The 22,269-nt window shown below is 34.6% G+C and overlaps 1 protein-coding gene and 3 pseudogenes across 1 annotated transcript; all 4 read right to left on the bottom strand.

Moving 5' to 3' along the window:
* On the bottom strand, nucleotides 668-16,041 carry LOC104780063 (annotated as a pseudogene).
* LOC104783660 lies at nucleotides 813-4,984 on the bottom strand (annotated as a pseudogene).
* LOC104780064 (probable inactive serine/threonine-protein kinase fnkC) lies at nucleotides 16,411-18,337 on the bottom strand. The gene is made up of 5 exons (XM_010504521.2): nucleotides 17,923-18,337; nucleotides 17,652-17,824; nucleotides 17,153-17,435; nucleotides 16,899-17,056; nucleotides 16,411-16,800 (listed from the first exon to the last, which is right to left on the bottom strand). Exons 1-5 carry the CDS (start codon nucleotides 18,270-18,272, stop codon nucleotides 16,619-16,621), a joined length of 1,146 nt encoding a protein of 381 aa, XP_010502823.1. The 5' UTR covers nucleotides 18,273-18,337; the 3' UTR covers nucleotides 16,411-16,618.
* On the bottom strand, nucleotides 20,414-21,149 carry LOC104783658 (annotated as a pseudogene).

The raw sequence follows: 22,269 nt of genomic DNA, 5'->3' as shown, positions 1-22,269 counted from the left end.
TCACGAAACTATGTTAAGATCCCTCCTCATCCTCAATCGCATCCTCCTACAGAAGAACTATTCAGAGACTTTGCACTAGTCACACGAATCGAAAACGGTGTCATTTTGGGGTACAAAGTTGCATATTTATTCATCTGTGACCGGCTAACATCCTCATTTTACGTTGCCCGGTGTTGGTTTGTGTGTCACCGTTAGCTTGAACGAACACCTTTACTGGGTCGTCTACAACTTAAACAAAGAAAGCAGTTGTTATATTATTCCCTGACGTAGGTGGATATATATTATTTAGAAGAGTTTGCACCACTTCTTAAGGATCTCTTATGTATATGAACATCGTCTATAAAACCCCCCGCGAATAAGCTATGTACAGTATATATATGGAGGTTAGAGAGCGGTGAATGGAAACTAGTATCTGAAATTTTCTATGGAATGCAATAAGGACGGTAACTCATGAAACCTAGGAACATGAAGTTCATTTTGGTGAGAAAATTTTTAGTATTTCAAATTACTATAATACGCAAACTTATTTCCAAGTTGATTTTAGAAGTTTTGTTTTACAGTCATTGTTGGATCTTATGTTAAGTAAGATGAAGACTGCCTTTATTCTTGGTTTTCATTTATTTAATTAGGAAATAAGCACACAAAAAAGCATGGAGAATTGGGAATAGTGGTAGATAGGCTCCTACCTTAGGAAGACCAATCCTCCAATTATTAACACATACACACTTTAATAAAAAAACAGAAAAAATATGTGAATTTGGTTGACTAATCCAAGTAGCTTCGGTATGGTTCTCTGGTTTTGTTCAAAGCTCTCTGGTTTTGTTCAAAGCTCCCTGGTTCGACTGGTCGATCGCACAAGGCAAAACTTAACTTGGAAAGTATTTAGTGTTAGATAAGTCTTCAAATTCGACCTCTAACTTCAATGTATCATTCACGAGAAGACCTTTAGAAATGTCCTTAAGATCAGCAAACGATACAAATCTCTGGAATCCCCAACTGCTTGATTGATCCGACAAGCTTTCGACTGTCGATAAGAGAGTGACAAAAGAATGGTTAAATCTGAAAGAACAATATTATCAAAGTAACATTAGTCACACTATTATTCGTAGCTTTATATAAGATTTACCTTTCGTCTCCATATCTTTAGAGTCCTTCTGATTTATAATTCGTACTTTAGCTTTTAGGTAAACTTTTTCATAAGGCTTAATATCAGGCGCAATAACATTTAACGACAATGAGTTACCCTGTCCTTCCCCATCGCCTCTTGGATACACTTTTAGAGCCCTAAGAGTTATAGATAGGAAAATAGTTAAAATATTTATTAAATCATACTAATTAGAAAAGTTATGACTTATGAGGAACTCACCAGCTTCTAGTGAGGAGACGTTATACATAGGACATGTTAGATCATAGATAGACTTTTTGTTCTAGTGAGGAGAAGTTGGGTATCGTCCATTTGAGAAGGCGGTTATGCAAACTCTTTGTGAAGGAGAACACTTCCATTTTGTTAAAAACTTCAGTGACAAATATGTCAACACCGAATAAAACACTGTCACCGTCGAAAAGCCAACCAGCATTTGGATTGGCTACTTCGCCGTAGGATCTAACGTTACCGTATCACCAGTATGGGTTGGACAGAAAAAAGCGTTTTGCATCCGTCTCTGTGTACCAGACATAAGTTGGAGATTATGTATTTTAATTGAAAATTTTGGCATTTGAAATTATGTAAAACCATCATCGTCTCAGTTGTTTTAGTTTTAAAATTTTTAATAGCTTTTTGTTTTGTTTTGTTTAAAGCAATATAGTAAAACCAATTTTCATTTCACCATTAACTATTTTAGGCAATGGCCCTTGTGTTTTTTGTCTACAACTTGCAATAAAATTTTGATAAATTCACTAGAGATATAAGAAAGCAGATGTTACAGGAGAAAGAGGTAGGAAAAGGGCATAAGGATGTACCTTGATATGTAAAATACTTGTCCTCTTTCGGGTTATAAATGAAGAATTTGACTTCTGCGTAAACTTCTTTAGGAGAGTTAAGTAGTGCTGAAGTGTCTATTTGGACGTACATTGAAACCCAATCAGCTGGAGCACCATCCCTAACGTTTCCTTTTGGATAGACAATAAATGTCCTGTTTGCAAATGAATATATATACTCTTACTATCAAATGTGTCTTTGTAACTTGAGATGCAAGGAAATGCACAAAACGGTCAAATAAAAGAATTTGTACCAGTTGTACTTCTCGACGTTAGAGAACTCTTTAAATTCAACCTCTATCTTCAATGTATCATTCACGAGAAGACCTTTAGAAGTATTCTTAAGATCAGCAAACGGTACAAACTTCTGGAATCCCCAACTGTTTGGTTGATCCGACCAGCTTTCAACTGTTAGTCACACAACTATATATATCTACTAGAAAGTTACCCACGCGATGTGTGGGTTATAAAATCAAATATTTTATATGTAAAATAAAATTTCATTGTAAATTATATATGAAATGTTCATAATATTATTTATATATGCCTTGAAAAGAATTTAAAAACATACATTTATAAGTTTATAACTATGAAGTGTGTTAAAAATAAGTTTTGGTTTTAAATTTAGTAAATCATTTCTAAATTCTAAAAATACTAAAATAGCATCATGCTTTTAATCTTATAATCTAAATACTAAACCATATCTCTTCAAAATTATATCCTAAATGTAAAATATAAAAATATAGATAACCATAGGAAATTGTATAAGATTTTTTTGGCATAATGACGGATGGAGTAAGGGTTACAGGAAAATAGACATGAGTTATGTTTGGCAACTCAAACAATACCAATGCGATAGAAAAGTAGTTTTGTTTTTGTACATGTTAATCTACTATAATTTAGACTACTTTTAATTGACATATGTCTTTGATGAAAGTATCGAGGTTACAATATGTGTATATATTACAATAGGTCTCTGTAATATTTTTCCGTGTAATGCAAAAGGATGTTGTAAAGTTTGGGAAGTTATTCCAAAGAGGCATAAAGAAATATGTGATCTTTTGACCATTTATATATGCATTACACGGTTAAATTAGGCTCAATCTTTTTATCAATATGCAAAGTAAAATATTTTTTTTGTAATGGGAATAAAGAACTTTTAAAAATGAAAAACAAAGCAAATTTAGAAAACATAAACTTGGGAATATATTGTAGTTGAAGATCAGAGGACTTAAGAGGAGAAATCTAAGGGACTTACAACTATAATATTATGAGTGAATGTTCAAAGCCAAAGAGATTGTGCTTTAGGAGTCAAGCATTAGGCTCATCTTCATCACTTAAGACTTCCAACTATAGTTTGAAAGTTACAAAAATCATATTACAAAACAATGCAAAAACTTTAAATCACTATCATAAAACATAATCCTTTGAAAGAGGCTAATAAATATTGACAAGACTCTGATACCCAAAAAAAAAAACATTAACATGGCTTTGTAAACGATTTCATCAAATAGTCCTAGAGAAATTAATCTGTTAATCATCATAATGCAAGACATCATGTTTTTTAAAAAAAACTTCATAAGAAATAATATTAAGAAAAAATACCATGGGAAATGATGGGAAAAGAGAGACATATAGCTAAACATTGTTTGAAGTTTGTAAGAAATTTCATTGACACATTATTCTGAGTAATCACATTCATGGCAATAAATACAGTTATAAAGCATATTAATTGTAATTAATTTGGTCATATGCATTATTGCAACATGAACAGTTTGAACAAAAGAAAATGTCCACACATAAAGTCATAAAGGTAATTGGTTGAAAGAAGTAAATGTAAATCTAGATAAACTGAATAAATAAAATGTCCCAAATTTAAAAAATGTGTGTAGAAAATTTAGTTTTAGATTAGCAATAATGTGTCTTTTTATTTCATTAAAATTGAAAAAAATGACACATGTTTTAAAAATAGAGGGTGCCAAATGACAATTTCTCACAACTCTACTTTATTATATTTTAATATATAGTAAATATTGACATGTGAAACCGAAAAAATAGTTAAGTAATAAAGTTCCAGTTGCGATAAAAAATAAGTGAAAATTTTATAAATCGTAAAAACAAAATAGATTAAATCTATTTTTGTAAAATAGATTACTTTTTCTTTAACAAAAGTAAACTATAAAGATTTTTGCTATGAAATAATACTAAATTAAAAAACCAAAAATAATTAAAGATTTGGTAGAAGAAGATAAATCTGAGTACTTCTATATAATAAATAATGTGGTTTTTAACCATTTAGGTCATCAAAGAGGAATAAAGCCGGTGACAAAATTGGTGATGATGTAAGAAATGAGGGACAACCAACCATAGGTAAAACTTTAATACCTTCTCAGATTATGTAGTTGATGCTTCGAAATGATGCTAAATTCGTAGAAGCAGAGAGACATGGAAAAGAAAATATATTTAACTTTTTTAATTAGTCATGTTGGCTAGAAAACGGCCTATTTTTTTTGGCTTTTTTGCTCCATAGTTTTGAATTAAAATTGAAATGAATTTATGTGGTGTTTGCTAGGGAATTGAGATGAATCTATTTAAGTTTTTTAACCCATAGTTTTGAATTAAAGTAAGAATGAGGTCAGAGATGTCATGTTATTAAAAAAAGTTGAGAAAAAACCTTCTCATATAATATACCTTTCTTCTCCACGTCTTTTGAATCTTTCTGATCTATAATTCGTAGCTTAGCTTTTAGGTAAATCTTTTCATACGGCTTAACACCAACCGCATAAACATATAACGACAATGAGTTACCCTGTCCTTCCCCATCGCCACTTGGATACACTGTCAAAGCCCTAAGAGTTATACATAGGAACATAGTAAATAGTTATAAATTTTTCATTAAATCATATTTACTTAGATCACTTAATTATAACTTATGAGGAACTCACCAGCTTCTTCGTCCGATCATGAACACGTCAGATACATAGAGGAGAAGTTGGGTATCGTCCATTCAAGAAGGCGGTTATGCAAATTGTTAGTGAAGGAGAACACTTCCCATTTGTTAAAAACTTCAGTGACAAATACGTCGACACCGAATATAACACTGTCACCGTCAAAAAGCCAACCAGTAGCGGGATTGGCCACGTCAACGTAGGTATTAAATTCCGATTAACCGGAAAAGATGAAGAACGATCGGAGGAGAGAAACACCGTTTCATTAATCTGATTAGAAAGTTTGTTACAAGAAGTTAAAACCAATTAATGTTGATCCTCAAGTATTTATACTAAACAGTAAACCAGAATTAATCTTGGTTTATTGAGATAACCAGTTTGAACCATCTATCCTAATACATCTCCCCCCCCAAGTGTTTAGCTTCGAACTGTCTGGTTTGGAAGATAAAGACTTGATAGTGACATGAGCTTGAGTAGATGATGGAAAGGACCGGGTTGGAGAGGCTTCGTTAGTATATCAGCATCTTGGTTCTCGGTTGGAACATGTAATGTCCGCAATGTACCTGCTTTGACCTGGTCACGAACAGTGTGGCAATCAATCTCTATATGTTTGGTGCGTTCATGGAACACCGGGTTCATAGCAATATGAAGGGCAGACTTGTTATCGCAGAACAACTTCGAAGGACATGTAACTTTGACGTGGAGGTCTTTGAGAAGTTGTTGTAACCAGATGATTGCGCAAGTCGCATGTGCCATAGCTCGATATTCTGACTCTGTACTGCTCCGACTTGTGACGGCTTGTTTCTTCGACTTCGAAGATATAAGAGAAGTACCAAGATAAATGCAATAGCCTGTAATTGATCGTCTAGTGTCCTTGCAAGTACCCCAGTCAGCATCTGCAAAACCATTTAAGCACAACTCTGTATCTGCATAATACATCAAACCCTGTCCAAGATTAGCCTTGATATAGCGTATAACCTTATGTGCAGCCTGCAAATGGACATCGGAAGGAGCTGATATGAACTGACTTAATTGGTTTACTGCAAAGGTAATATTAGGTCTTGTGATTGTTAACTAACAATCGACCTATTAGTTCTCTGTAAGCTTTCGGACTTGGAAGAAGTGTACCCATGTCTTTAGTGAGATGCACATTAGGATCCATAAGAACCGAGCTTGGCTTGCAATCGAGGAATCCAGCATCAGACAACAAATTTTGGGCATACTTTCTCTGATAAATAGAGATTCCCGTATCAAATCGAGCTATCTCCAAGCCTAAAAAGAACCTAGCAGGACCTAAGTATTTAATCTTGAATTCAGACTTTAATAGATCCTTTAAGTTCTCCACTGCCTTATTATTATCACTTGCTATCATGATGTTATCTACATAGACAAGCACAACAACAAAAACACCAGTTCCCTCTTTGACAAACAGTGTATTATCAGCTGGGGACTGGAGATAATTCGCACCAAGTAAGACAGAGGAGAGTCGTTTGTACCATTGGCGAGAGGCTTGTTTAAGGCCATATAAGGACTTACGGAGACGGCAAATTGGATTTGGAGGCAATGTAGTGTTCAGTGGAGGTGTATAACCAGGAGGCAAACGCATGTAAATCTCCTCTTCATGACCTCCATGGAGGAAGGCATTCGAAACATCCATTTGCGTGAGACTCCAACCCTGTCTAGTAGCAAGACCATGTATAAACTTCACACTAGTCAACTTAGCCACAGGTGAGAAGGTATCCAAGTAATCTACACCCACCTGTTGAGTAAAACCTTGTGCCACCAAGCGAGCCTTGTATCTCTCCACACTGCCATTAGAATTGTATTTTATGGTAAAGATCCATTTGCAACCGACAACATTCTTACCCGCAGGTAGTGTTTGAACCTCAAAAGTCTTATTCAGTTCAAGAGCATGTAACTCGTTATTAGCTGCATCATTCCATTTCTTCAATTTCATAGCCTCAGTAAACGACTTTGGAAAAGGTACTAAAGAACAGTGATACTCAGACAGATAACTAGGGGGCTTAGTAGTTCGTTTAGGCCTAGTAACTATCAGAGAACCACTCCCAGTGTTATGCTCAGTTGCAGTATCGATGGTGCCCGAATTCAAATGCGTATTAGATGTAGTAGATGTTGATGCAGATGAATGATCAATCAAAGAGCTTTCAAAATCACTAGCACACTCAGAATCAATAAAATGTAGAGGTGGTGGTAAAGACAAAATATAATTAGGAAACATATCAACAGAGGAGGAAAGATGTTCACTTGTTTTAAAAGGAAATTGGTTTTCTTGAAAAACAACATTTCTGGAAATGGAAATGGAATTGGACTCTAAATCAAGGACTTTATACCCTTTGAAACCAGCAAGATAACCAAGAGAAAACACATGGCTTAGCTCTAGGAGAAAACTTATGTCTATCCTTTGAGTAAGTTGATACATAACACAAACAACCAAAAGACTTTAATAGACTATAATCAGGTAATTTCTTAAGAAGAAGCTCAAAAAGAGATTTATTATCAAGTAAAGGATATGGTATCCTATTGATTCAGAACACAGCTGTTAAAACACAATCACTCCAATGTTGTAATGGAATATTAGACTGAAAAAGTAAAGAGCGAGCTACATTTAACAAGTGTTGATGTTTACGTTCAACTACTGAATTCTGTTGTGGTGTGTAGTCACACGAGAAATAATGCACTATTCCATTTTCTTTAACGATGTCATTGAAAGCTAACTCAGGGCATTGTCAGAACGTATAAATTTAATATTTGAATCATATTGAGTAGAAATGAGTTTAATAAAAGCTGGAAAATAGTAGAAACATCATTCTTATTTCTGGCAATATAAACCCAAGTGACTCTAGTACAATAATCAACCAAGGTTAAAAAATATCTAAAACCTTCAACAGACTCAACACTAAAAAAACCCCAAATGTCAAGATGAACAAGATCAAAAGGTTTTTCAGCTAGATTATTATGTGAAATAAACGCTAATCTCTTTTGTTTTGCTAAAGGACGGATTTTACATTGCAGAACATCTAATGATTTTTTATTTCAAAGAAGGAATATGACTAACAAATTTATGTAAAGCAGATAGAGATGGATGCCCCAAATGTTGGTGCCAAAGAACTCCATCTTCCAAGACAGAACCATCAAAAGAACAAACCGCAGGAGAAGATGGTGAGAGGGATAGTTGCTCTGTTTCCAGAATGTATAAGTTGTTAAACAATTTACCCCTCCCAATCATCAAGCTCTGAGAAAGTTCCTGAATGAAACAACAGGCAGGAAAGAAATGAGCATAACACAACAATGTTTGCACTAAACAACTAACACTAATTAAATTGAACTTAAAATCAGGAACATGTAAGACATTGTGCAATATCAATGTTGATGTAATGCATATTCTACCTATATGAGTGATAGCAACCCTAGCACCATTCGGTAGTGTAACCATAGTATTAGACACAGGAGTTAACTCACTAAACATTGCTAGGTCCGAACAAACATGACTAGAACCCCACTATCCATTATCCAAGCATCATGAGGAAGAACTTTCTGAAGAGATGAAAGGGTGTGTTCTTGAAAGATTAGAGTATTATCTCTATATTTAAGACTAGTAGAAGGAAAAGAAACGGTACCAGAACACGAATTCTGAGTCATTAAACCAAATTCAGAGATAGTTGCAGCCGCAGTATGAGGCATACTAGACGTAGTCACAGTCTTTGAAAGTTGTGCATGACTCTTAAGGTGAGATATAAGCTGTTGTATCTGTTGTGGTGTGAAATCTTGAACCTTCAGAGTATTACCATCACTCACTCCATAAGAAACTCCTTGTGAAGGCATATAAGCTGCATTAGCAGTAGCATCATTGGAAGGTAAACCATAATCCGAGTAACCAATATTCTCTGAATAGACATTAGCAATAGCATTAGCCTTCTGTATTGCATCATAGGGAGCCATTGGCATCTGAGGCTTTGTCTGCATCATGCGAGGTTGAAATTGAGAGACTGGCATATGCGGTTGAAACTGATTCTGACCATTTCCCTTATAGTTGTAACCCATAGAATTAGCTTTATATCCTGGAGGAAAGCCATGTAGCTTGAAACACTTATGTATGGTATGTCTTGTCTTTCCACAATGTGTGCAAACAGGCTTCGGATAAGACTTCATCGTATTATAAGCTGCAACATACGCACTTTCCATATCACCATCTGCTTGAGAAACAGTCTGAAAAGCAACATTATCCACCCTAGTAAGAGCCTTGACATGATTATGGCGCTCATCCTGAGTTACCATGTTAAAAGCTTCCTCAATCGTAGGTATAGGTTTTAACATCAATATGTGACGCCTGGTCTGATCATAACTCTCATTTAGACCCATAAGAAACTTTGTCACTTTACTACGCTGCTGTAAACGCTCCCATTTAACTGCAGCATCACACTCACATCTTCCACAAGTGCAGACTGGCAGATCAATATAATTTTTGTGTTATTCCCACAACGTAAGTAAATCAGTATAGTAGGTGGAAACATCATTTGAACCCTGCTCAATCTTGCTAAGTCTCTGTTCAATAGCAAATACCCATGGTGCATCATCTTGCTTGAAACGAGAGACCAAATTATTCCAAATACCTTCAGCAGTAGGTATAAAAAGCAAGCTCTGACCTATCTTCTTATCAACCGAATTCATCAATCAAGTGGACACTAAATCATTGCATTTAGTCCAAGCATCATAATCTCTATGATTTTCCGGAGGTCTAGTAATCGTACCGTTGATAAAACCCAGCTTGTTCCTAATATTTAAACTCATCCACATCGAGCGACGCCAAGAATGAAAATCCGAAGCCGTAGATGAACGATCTGAAACAAGAACCAAGCCGGCATGATCAGTAATCTGCAAAGAATAGATATTAGCATATTGATATGTTGCACAACGTGATTGCTTAGTCGTAATAGGCGGCGGTGGTGGTCGATTGTTTGGAGAAAGCGGCGTAGGAGCTGATGAACTCATTATATGAGATGATTAAAGAAATTTCAATGAAAAAAAAAGAAATCGGAGCTAAAACTGGAACAAGATCCGTTCACCCAAAGGTCAATCAAAGAGAAATCAAAAGAATCAGAATCAGAAACAAGATCCGAAAACACAAATCACAAATCGTGATAACAAGAAGAAACGGTAAACCAATTAATCTGATTAGAAAGTTTGTTACAAGACGTTAAAACCAATTAATGTTGATCCTCAAGTATTTATACTAAACAATAAACCAGAATTAATCTTGGTTTACTGGGATAACCGGTTTGAACCATCTATCGTAATAGTAGGTGACATATCATGGTTTTTAGTTTTTTTTAGCTATGATATAAGTCTTATTTATAGAGTCTTTTTGGTATTTTTAGAGTCTTTTGAATCTTTATAAGATTTAGCATGGATGAGAGCATAATGGAGCTAAATAGGAAGATTTGGAGCTTAATTAAGCATTGAGGCTGAGCTATGAAGTTGAGAGACGAATTCAGAAGTAAGCATCGATCGATGCAACTGACGGCATCGATCGACACAGAGCCAAAGACGAAATTGGAAGTTTTCTCACAAGTTTTGAAGATTTACAGAAATGCCCCAAAGTTTTTCATATTTGCATCATTAGTCTATGGACGTGTTTTATGAATATAAATAGGATTTTTATAGTCATTGTTTAGACCTAAGCTTTATTTTTCCTGCAAACTTTTTGAGAGAAAACCAGGAGAGAATTTTAGAGAGCTTTTGGAGAGAAGAATCAAGAATCCTGAAGAATCAAGAATCCTTCGGAGAAGATTCAGAACTCCTTTTCTTTTTCCTTTAATCTCTTAATGCAATCTATTTTATTCATGATTTGTGTTTTTACAATTATGTTTGAGTAGATGTGCTTGTTAGGTTTAGGGTTTCTCATTAGAGATTTCATGGATTGTTAGATTGATTAATTGTTTGGATTCATTATCTTTCTTGTTCTTCACCATAGGTTGTTCTTAATGCTAGATCTTTGATTAGTCATCTGGATTTAGATCTTAGGATTATTGATTGATATGAGAATATAATTGATTTTTCTGACAAAAACCTTTGGTGAGCAAAATTACTTCTTGCAAAGAAATTTGATTTAGTAATTTTGTGAACTTATCTAAACTTGATTTTATTGCTGGTTTTTAACTTGAATTTTGCAAAGAGATTTGGATTTCCGGGTTTTAAAACTTAGATAATATTTGTAGTGAGAACTGATTTATTTTACAATTGTGTTTAGAGTTAAAGAACGGTGCTTAATTGTTGAATCCTGCTTGCTTAATTAATTGATCTGATTTTCCATGATTTCCTCAGAATTTCCCTAGGTCTAGCGTTTATTCTTTCTGAATTTTACAACTCTTTATTTCTGTTTCATCTTGCAATTTAATTACAATATTTTGGTTTAGCATAATTAAAAAATTATTAAATCTATTGTGTGAATCTAAAATCTTTGTGGATTTGATCCCTAAGTACTACAATTGATCTCTTAATTTGAGAGAGTAGCTCAGGGTTAAACTTGAGCATATCAGTAGGGTCTAACATTACCATATCCCCAAGATGGGTTGAACAGAAAAAAGCGCTTTGCATCCGTCTCTTTGTACCAGACATAAGTTTAAGATTGTGTGTTTTAAATGTAAGGCATTTGGAATTAAATTCAAAATACTAAACTCTACCCCTCCAAACTATAACCTAAATGTGAAATTGAGAACCCAACATAAAAAAAAAAAAAAAAAAAAAAAAAAAAAAAAAAAGAAAATNTTAAATATTTTAATATGTTAAATAGTGTTACTTTGGAAATTTATGGAATGTATGCTATAGTTGTCGATAAAACTTGATTTAGTGCTAGTTTAGGGTATTTTCATAATGTAAGCTACTATATGTGGCTAATCCGACCCGAATTCACGAAAATATGTTGAGATCCCTCCTCAGTCTCATTCTCATCCTCATACAGAAGAACTATTCAGAGACTTTGGATCACAAGAATCGAAAACGGTATCCTTTTGGGGTACAAAGTTGTTTACATGGATAAAAGTGACGTAGATGATCCAAAGTTGCATATATATTCATCTGAGATGGGCTCTTGGAGTTCCATCACTCTAACATCCTCATTATCCGTAGCCCGGTGTTGGTTTGTGTGACACCGTTAGCTTGAACGAACACCGAGTTTGCACAACTTCTCAAGGATCTCTAATGTATATGAACATCGTCTATAAAACCCCAGCGAATAATTTATGTCTGTAGAGGTTAGAGAGCGGTGAATGGCAACTAGTATCTGAAATCTCCATGGATTGCAATAAGGACGGTAGCAAATACTTCCCGGTGGCTACAAACCCATTTGATGTCAGTACTATATACCTGTGGAGCAGGATGCATAACTGTTTGGTATCTGCTAACTTCAACGAAGGAAAGCTTTGGATTCACAACAACTTGGAACATAGTAGCCATGGTAACATTTTGAGCTTCGCTGGAGACTTGAACCCATTTCAAGCCGTCTATGACAGATTCTTTATCCCGTTTGTTCTCCCGCGTTGGCTGCATCGGATCCCTTTCTCACCATCATGAGCAAAGTTGGGGAGACGTTTCCTTTTACTTCTTATTTATTTCCTTGTTGTATTAGATATTGCCATATTGGTAATTTGATTTGCTTATTGATGATCGTTAACGCTGCAATGAAAGAAGAGTATGGATTCGTTACCTAACTTAATTACATAAACTGTACAACTAGCTTGGTAGATCTCTATGTATCATAGAATAAATAACCATATAAATAATAGAATTAGATTAACGCACGTGCTAGAGCACGGATTGAAATTCATTTTATTTATATTATAATTTTAGAATAAAATATAATTTATATAATTGTTTTTAAAAGTTTTTTGGATAAAACATTATGCAATAAAATCTCATATGCTAAATATGATGACTTGAAAAAACACTTATTTTGTAAGTTTTATATTGTTAATTTTGCAATTTTATGTATGAGAAATGGTTATGTTTGTTATTTGTTTTTATTTTAATTTTTGAACATGTTTGGCAAAAGTTTTTTAATATGAGCCGTACTTAGGTAAGATTTATTTTAAACTACACGATAAGATTTCGGAAATCACGATTAAGTGTGATAAATTGCCAAGATTTTATTTTTATTTACGTCTAACAGTATACATTTTGTAACAATAAATGGAATACTAAATATTTTATTTTGGAAATTGTATAAATCATTAAAATATTTTCTTTAAAATGAGTTGAGATATTTTTAAGTGTATTCATATAGCCGACGGATTGACCAGTTAATCTATAACTTTTTTTGTAACCAACCTATATTTAATCTACAACCTATTTTGTAACCAACCTATAAAAATTATATAGTATACAAAAATAGGTTGTGTACTTCTAGGAACATGAAGTTCATTTTGGTGATAAACTTTTTAGTATTTCAAATTACTATGATAGGCAAACTTATTTCCAAGTTGATTTTAGAAGTTTTGTTTTACAGTCATTGTTGAATCTTATGTTAGTTTAAGTAAGATCAAGAGTTTTTCAATGGTAAGTAGATGAAGACTGCCTTTATTCTTGGTTTTCATTTATTTAATTAGGAAACAAGCACACAAAAAGCATGGATGATTGGGAATAGTGGTTGATACCTTAGGAAGACCAATCCTCCAATTATTAACAGAAAACACACTTAAATTAAAAACATAAATATGTGAATTTGGTTGACTAATCCAAGAAGCTTCGGTATGGTTCTCTGGTCGTGTTCAAAGCTCTCCAGTTCGACTGGTAGTTCGCATAAGGCAAAAACTTAACTTGGAAGTATTTAGTGTTAGATAAGTCTTCAAATTCGACCTCTAACTTCAATGTATCATTCACGAGAAGACCTTTAGAAGTATCCTGCAGATCAGCAAACGATACAAACCTCTGGAATCCCCAACTACTTGCTTGATCCGACCAGCTTTCGACTGTCGATAAGATAGTGACAAAAGAATGGTTAAATCTGAAGAAACAATATTATCAAAGTAACATTTGTCACACTATAATTCGTAGCTTTATATTATATTTACCTTTCGTCTCCATATCTTTAGAGTCCTTCTGATTTATAATTCGTACTTTAGCTTTTAGGTAAACTCTTTCATAAGGCTTAATATCAGGCGCAATAACATATACTGACAACGAGTTACCCTGTCCTTCTCCATCGCCTCTTGGATACATTTTCAGAGCCCTAAGAGTTATACATAGGAAAATAGTTAAATTTTTATTAAATCATATTACTTAGACCAGTTATGACTTATGAAGGAACTCACTAGCTTCTTCCTCCGATCACGGACATGTTAGATAGATAGACTTTTTGCTCTAGTGAGGAGAAGTTGGGTATCGTCCATTTGAGATGGTGGTTATGCAAACTCTTAGTGAAGGAGAACACTTCCATTTTTGTTAAAAACTTCAGTGACAAATACGTCGACACCGAATAAAACACTGTCACCATCGAAAAGCCAACCAGCATCTGGATTGGCTACATCGCCGTAGGATCTAACGTTACCGTATCCCCAGTATGGTTTGGACAGAAAAAAGCGTTTTGCATCCGTCTCTGTGTACCAGACAAAAGTTTGAGGTTGTGTATTTTAAAATGAAAATTTTGGCATTTGAAATTAGGTAAAACCATCATCGCCAATATTAATTTTACCATATTAATTTTACCATAAACTATTTTAAGCGATTGTGATGGCCGCCCTTGTGATTTTGTGTACAGCTTGCAATGAAATTTTGATAAATTCACTAGAGATTATAGGAGAAAAAGGTACGAAAAGGGCGTAAGGATGTACCTTGATATGTGAAGTACTTGTCCTCTTTCCGGTTATAAATAAAGAATTTTACTTCTGCGTAAACTTCTTTAGGAGAGTTAAGTAGTGCTGAATTGTCTGTTTGGACGTACATTGAAACCCAATCAGCTGGAGCACCATCCTTAACGTTTCCTTTAGGATAGACAATAAATGTCCTGTTTGCAAATGAATATATATACTCTCACTATCAAATGTGTCTTTGTAACTTGAGATGCAAGGAAATGCACAAAACCGTAAAGTAAAAGAATATGTTCCAGTTGTATCCACCGGATTGAAAAGGACGGGATTTGTACTTCTCGACGTTCGGTGAAGTGGCGAGTTTTGTGAAGTATTCGATTTTGAGACAATACGTAGACGGTTGACTAACTCTCCACAATTCTCTCCTGTCAGAGAGCTTATTGGCGGAGATTGGGCTATCAACAACGGAAATGGAAGATGTTTATGTTGAAGGTTGTGTTGTTACAAGTTTTATGAATTGGAATGCAAAGAAACAACAAAAGAAGCAAACCAAGCAAAGTGCTCCATAGTTTGTCTTTCTCTTCTCCTCTTGAAACATGTTTTCTTCTTTCTTTATCAGACCCTTTTCAAACATGTTTAATCCAGTGAGTTGATAAGTGTGACGGTAGTTATTTATAATTAAATCAAAAGATTGATATAAGTAATGGCGTTAGTTAGACATATTTTAATTATAAACACAAAAGGGGTGAGTTAGATATATATGGATCATATATATTGTAGCCACATTTCTTTTGGTTTTTGGCTTTTTATATCTGGTGTAAAGACTTCCTAAATCGCAAAAAGTTACTTCAACCATACATATGTACGTACGTGTCTTGAGACTTTTCATATTGCAATAACTTGGATTGCGCCTAGATAAGATTTCTAAATTATCTACCAGATTTGTCCAAAAAGAAAAGAAAAAAAAAAACTACCAGATACGATATTCGCAACACGTGTTTGAATTAATAGTAAACTATAGAAGTAGTACTGTAGTAGTACCTAATTTAGCATATAGAAGAATTAATGAGAAGCACCATAGACCCTATACGCCACACACTAGACAGTAGCTTTTAGCTTCAAAACAAGAAGATGGATCCAACAGCTGAAGACTATGTCATATTCTTTTCACGGGGCCGTAAAAACATCGAATACCCCCTAAAGATAATTCTATCAATATTGTTTACGAAATTTATAAGAAAAAAATACAAATATAAAAGTTGGCTATAATTATATCATGCATTATATTTGGAGTAATTCTTTGAAATAGCACATTCTAAAATATCACAATTAATGTATTTTAAAAAATATCACCAAAGTTTTTTTTTTTCAAAAAAATTAGCATAAACGCAAAAACAGATTTTTAAAGATGTAAAAATAATTTTCAAAGATACACCGAAAGAAGAGTATGAATTTGTTAGGTAACTTAATTTACATAAACTGTATAAAACTAGCTTGGTAGATCTCTATGTATCACATACTCTCTACATAACCATGGAAATAATAGAGTGAAAAACAGAGAAGAGAGCAAATAACAAAGAAGAACTTATGAAAAATAAGAACATGATGTTTATCTTTGATGAGAAACTTTTTATTATTTCACATTACTATTATACGCAAACTTATGAAGAATTGCTTTTACTAGCTTCGTAGGTAGATAAATACTGCTTTTACTCTTGGTTTTCATTTATTTAAATAGGAAACAAGTACACAAAGAGCATGAGGGGAAAGTGGTAGATAGGCTCCTACCTTAGGAAGACCAATCCTCCAATTATTAACGCAAAGGGTGTGCCTATCCGGTTATCTTGTCTTGTTTGAGGCTATCCGGCTCGGCTAATCGGTTGCACAAGGCAGACCATAACTTGGGAAGTAGTTGGTGTTAGAGAACTCTTCAAATTCAACCTCTATCTTCAATGTATCATTCACTAGAAGACCTTTAGAAGTATTCTTAAGATCAGCAAACGGTACAAACTTCTGGAATCCCCAACTGTTTTCTTGATCCGACCAGCTTTCAACTGTCGATAAGATAGTTACAAATGGGTGGTTAAATTCTAATGGACAATATTAACAGAATAAGTAGCATTAGTCACACTACTGTCTCTAATTAATTTACCTTTCTTCTCCACATCTTTTGAATCTTTCTGATCTATAATTCGTAGCTTAGCTTTTAGGTAAATCTTTTCATACCGCTTAACACCAACCGCATAAACATATAACGACAATGAGTTACCCTGTCCTTCCCCATCGCCACTTGGATACACTGTCAAAGCCCTAAGAGTTATACATAGGAACATACTAAATAGTTATAAATTTGTTACTAAATCATATTTACTTAGATCACTTAATTATAACTTATGACGAACTCACCAGCTTCTTTCTCCGATAATGAAAAAGTCAGATACATAGAGATATTTCCTTAGTGAGTAGAAGTTAGGTATCGTCCATTCAAGAAGGCGGTTATGCAAATTGTTAGTGAAGGAGAACACTTCCCATTTGTCAAAAACTTCAGTGACAAATACGTCGACACCGAATACAACACTGTCACCGTCAAAAAGCCAACCAGCAGCGGGATTGGCCACGTCAACGTAGGGTCTAACATTACCGTATCCCCAAGATGGGTTGAATAGAAAAAAGCGCTTTGCATCCGTCTCTGTGTACCAGACATAAGTTTGAGATTGTGTGTTTTAAATGAAAGGCATTTGGAATTATGTAAAAATCATCAACGATTGTTTTAATTTTTAGAAGTTATAAATTTTGTAAAAAAGAATATGTAAACTCATTTTAGTAGTAAAATGACCGTTTGTGTATTAAATCTACAGGATGCACTGAAATTTTGATTAATACGCAAATGTTATATGTGATATACCTTGATATGTGAAGTACTTGTCCTGTTTTCGGTTATAAATGAAGAATTTGACTTCTGCGTAAACTTCTTTGGGAGAGTTAAGGAGTGTTGAATTGTCTATTTGGACGTACATCGAAACATAACCAGCTGGAGCACCATCCTTAACGTTTCCTTTAGGATAGACAATAAATGTCCTGTTCGAAAATGAATATATATACTCTTACTATCAAATGTGTCTTTGCAACTTGAATGCAAGCAAATGCGGTAAGCGGTAAAAGGAAAGAAGACTTACCAGTTGTATCCACCGGATTGAAAAGGACGAGATTCATACTTCTCGGCATTTGGAGAAGTGGCGAGTTTTGTGAAAGATTCGATTTTGAGACAATACGTAGACGGTGGACTAACTCTCCACAATTCTCTCCTGTCATAGAGTTTACCGGAGGTAACTGGGCTATTATTGATAACGGAAATGGATGATGTTGTTGTTGTTGTTGTTGAAGGTTTTGTTGTTACAACTTTCATGAATTGGAACGCAAAGAAACAACAAAAGAAGCAAACCAAGAATATTGCTCCATAGTTTGTTTTTCTCTTCTCCTCTTGAAACATGTTTTCTTCTTTTTTTATCAAACCCTTCTCAAACATTTTTAGTTAAGTAAGTGTGTAAGTGTGACTGTAGTCATTTATAATCAACCGATTGGAATAAGGAATGGCGTTAGTTCGACATATTTTTTATACATACAAAAAAGGAAATGTTGTGGAGGAGAAATGTACGTACAAATTGTGATATGGGTTTATTTGGATAGTTGCGAAAATTATCAATAAACATGTCTTGAGATCTTTCATGTCGGTATAAGTTGGATTGCTACTAGATAAGATTTTATGAACTCTGGACCAGATTTCTCAACACGTGTTTAAACAAAATGTAAATAAACTATAGGAGTAGTACCTAATTTAGCATGAAGACGAATTAACGAGAAGGACCGTAACTTTTAGCTACCAAACAACAAGAAATGGACCCAACCGCTGAAGACTATAATAAGTCGATCATACCCTTAAAATTAATTAATCATAATTAAGCATATACAATTCATAATGTAAGTCAAGTTTTCGCAAGAGAGCAAACGTTCGAGTCTACAAATAGCAAAAATGTGTTTTAAGTTTAACTTATTGTTAAGATTAGATTGCCGCCTCATGAATCAACTATTAAGATACAATATATATCTAGCTTTAGTTGACTTTAGAAGAACATTGGCTTTATTTGTAATTGAAATCCGGTTTACTTCAGTAGGTTTTTTTTGGTTACTTTGGTTTGGTCATTTCCATTGAGACATTTTTTTCCTGTCAGCTGTCAACTTTGGACTATCATTTCTCATCCAAATGTAGTATAATTTTGACATATGAATACACTATGTTATAGTGCTCACTGCAATGAGTTCATTGCTCTCGTAAATCCGGTTGTTCTGTCAAAATAACTTGTTAAAAATGTTACCCGAAATGTCACTGCAATGAGTTTAGATAAATGATAATTTATAGTTGTATATTTGTTGAGAAAATTATAATTTGTTCAACACCGATGAAAAATTAAAGATTTTCACTCGACACGCGTAGATATATATATTTTTTTTTAACAGTTAATATATTATTCTCTTTAATAGCCCATCAACATGTAATTATATATATATATATATATAACGTCCCGACCGCCACCTCTAGGTGGATCCATCTATATCTGACAATCGGTTTGCTATGTCCGAGAGGCTTTAAATACTTGTTTATTATCTCAACAAAACAGCATATAATCTTTCCCTGTATTTTTTTTCACTCGCACAGTTCCGACATTCACTTCCCGGAAGGTCACCCATCCTGAGACTACTCCAGCATAAGCACACATAACTGTGTAGTTCTCTCAAGACCTTTGACTGAAAAGATAAGTGCACTTTGGTGACATAGGTGGCCAAATTAATTATTTTAAACCTCTCCGCAAATTGGCGTATCATAATTCACACCCACTAACAAATCGCAACGTCCTCGTTGCGCACCAAGACAGTCATCCCCAACGGTGTATGCCCACTCGACTCAATACTCGTCTGGGTTCGGCTCTACTACAACTTGTAACGTCCCGACCATCACCTCTCAGTGGGCCTCATGTCCACTCCCATTACATGGGCCTACGTTCTTTAATGGCCTCATGTCTTCTCACTAGGACCATGAGCCCATCCATATTCAACAATTGATTTGCTACGTCCGGGAGGCTTTAAAGACTTTTTTACCATCCCTAATAATCACCACAAGATCTTTTCCGGTGTTTTGTCCTCACTCACACAGTTCCGACTTTCACTTCACGAAACGTCACCCATTCTGAGACTACTCCAGCATAAGCACACTTAATTGACCAAAACGATAAGTGTACTTTTGTGACATAGATGACCAAATTAATTCTTTTAAACCTCTTCGCAAACCAGGGTGTCACTAAGTCCTTGATTGAAACCTACACAACGAAGAATATGATTTAGGCCCAGATCGTATAAATGCTTTTGTGTTGGGAAATCCCAACAGAAGAGGAGGTTGTTTTGCTGTGAAGATTAAATAGATGCTCGATTGAAAGACAAATGTGTCACTTTGTCTCTTTTATTGGAAAATCATTGTATAAAATGTACTTTCTGAAATACCAATGCCATGTCAATGATGAAGAAGTTGGAAACAAAAGACTTCGAAATCGTAGTTCATTGCGTAGAGATACATGAGAACATATAGAAGGATTTGGTTGAAGCAGATTGTTACAATTAAAGAAACGAAAAAGATCTAACCGATGGTGGAGATTTTGACGAAACAGAGCGTCCTCTTCCACAACCTTTCTCGTTTCTCAAACTCAAAGCTTACATAAACCTCTTGTTCCACCACCAGGGCCGGTGTAAGACAAGTTAAACATGTGCATTTGCACTAGGACCACTATTTCTTGGCAAAATTTTGTTATAATTAAAGGGTTTTTTTCAGAAAAAAAAATTATATTTTAAGTTTTTCTCAAAAATATTGTCATATATTAATATCATTACAAAGATTATTTACAAAATTGTACAAATCCCATTAAATTAATGAGCCGGACCTGCTTGTTACATACATGATCTGTCAGAAACCGGCGGTATTTCAAACAAAACTTGACTCCACAATCTTCACAAGTAAGGTTTTCTGCAATACTCAAAACCTCAACGTTTACATGACAGGTCTATTTCTTTTTCTTGTTCGGATCACAATCTTCGGATATTTTGTGTTTCTCAAGCAAAGATTTGATCGCTTTTACGTCCAAATCAGTGTTTCAATAGCGATTGAACATGTTTCACAGATGGAAATTGTTATGCTCCCGTGATTGGATTTAGGACAGTTATGAGGTGATGTAGGGTCCAAACAAAATCCAAGTTGACCGTTTAGGACAGTTATGAGGTGATTTAGGACAGTTATGAGGTGACCGTTTTTTGAACCCAAGTTGCCCGACGTGCTGTGCCCTGCAGCTGTCACCAGCATACAACTAAGTCTCTTTGTTGGGCATAAATTTAACCATATAAATTATAACAAATAAATTATATTACAAATATGATAATTCTATATACATGAATAACTAAATATTTTTTAGAAGACTACATCGATTTGGGTCGTAACGACAAGTGTCGAGCTAATATGGGTTGTAACGACAAGTGTCAAGCCAATATAGGTCGTAACGACAAGTGTCGAGCTAATACGGGCCAAAGGTCTTTAACGACAAATATCGAGCCAAAACGGTCCGTAACGGGGTTTTGGGACCGACTCTGATTTCTTTTGACATTATCAAGAATATATTTTACTCAATCTCTTGAAGAGAATATTCGGAACGACCTTATCTCATAAAAAAGCGGTGTTTGAATCCAAATCCCAAGAGGATTAGGGTTTAAGAGATATCTCTATAAAAAGAGAGCTACCTCTACACAATACGGGACGAAATCTAGAGCAATTAAGAGACCTAAAGAAAAAGTCACACGACTCAATTCAAAATATAGCTATGGTTCTAAATTGATTCATTGTGCCTTGAATTCTTGTATTTGAGCTCGATACTTTGATCAATAAAAACGACTATTCAATATCTATTTCTTGTTTTTCGTAGTCTCTAAACGAAAAGATTACTTTTTTCCAAACAATTGACGTTAGAAGGAGGGGCCTAGAGTAAGCTACGTGAGATGGCGAGAAACGAAGCTGATATGTTGTTGTGAATGTTGCTGCTCAGCTTGAAGCTTTGACTACTAACCTGCACGATGATGTGCAGAAACTTATACAAATCGAAGCAGATAACACTAAGCTACGAGAGGAAAATGCTTCCCTGGTCTCAGCAGGGAGAGTTTTTACCAAAGCAAGGTCTAGATTTCGTGGTGTGCAAGTGAATCGGATGCAAGATCTTAAGTCGACGCTTAGAACCAATGTCTGAACACCCACGATGGAAGACATACGGCTGGAAACTCGTCTTCATGAAGAGAATAGAGGAAACCCTAACACAATGCAGGCGCGTGAAAACCATATCGACAAAGAAAATTTGGATGAACAAGGTTACAAGGAGTTTTCAACACACCATACTTAAGGGGAATCGAGCATGGACAATTCGCTCACTTGGAAGCAA

This window comes from Camelina sativa, chromosome 4, assembly GCF_000633955.1.
Source record: "Camelina sativa cultivar DH55 chromosome 4, Cs, whole genome shotgun sequence".
In the NCBI taxonomy this organism is placed as follows: Eukaryota; Viridiplantae; Streptophyta; class Magnoliopsida; order Brassicales; family Brassicaceae; genus Camelina; species Camelina sativa.
This window is presented reverse-complemented; position numbering and strand designations above follow the sequence as displayed.

Bases quoted from the DNA above. Each gene is read 5' to 3' on its own strand.
- LOC104780064 (XM_010504521.2), bottom strand. From the start codon at position 18,272: ATGTTTGAGAAGGGTTTGATAAAAAAAGAAGAAAACATGTTTCAAGAG. The intron at 17,436-17,651 runs GTATATCACATA...TCTGGTACACAG, and splicing joins CAAGTACTTCACATATCAAG to AGACGGATGCAAAGCGCTTT. The intron at 16,801-16,898 runs GTAAATTAATTA...TCTTATCGACAG, and splicing joins AAAAGATGTGGAGAAGAAAG to TTGAAAGCTGGTCGGATCAA.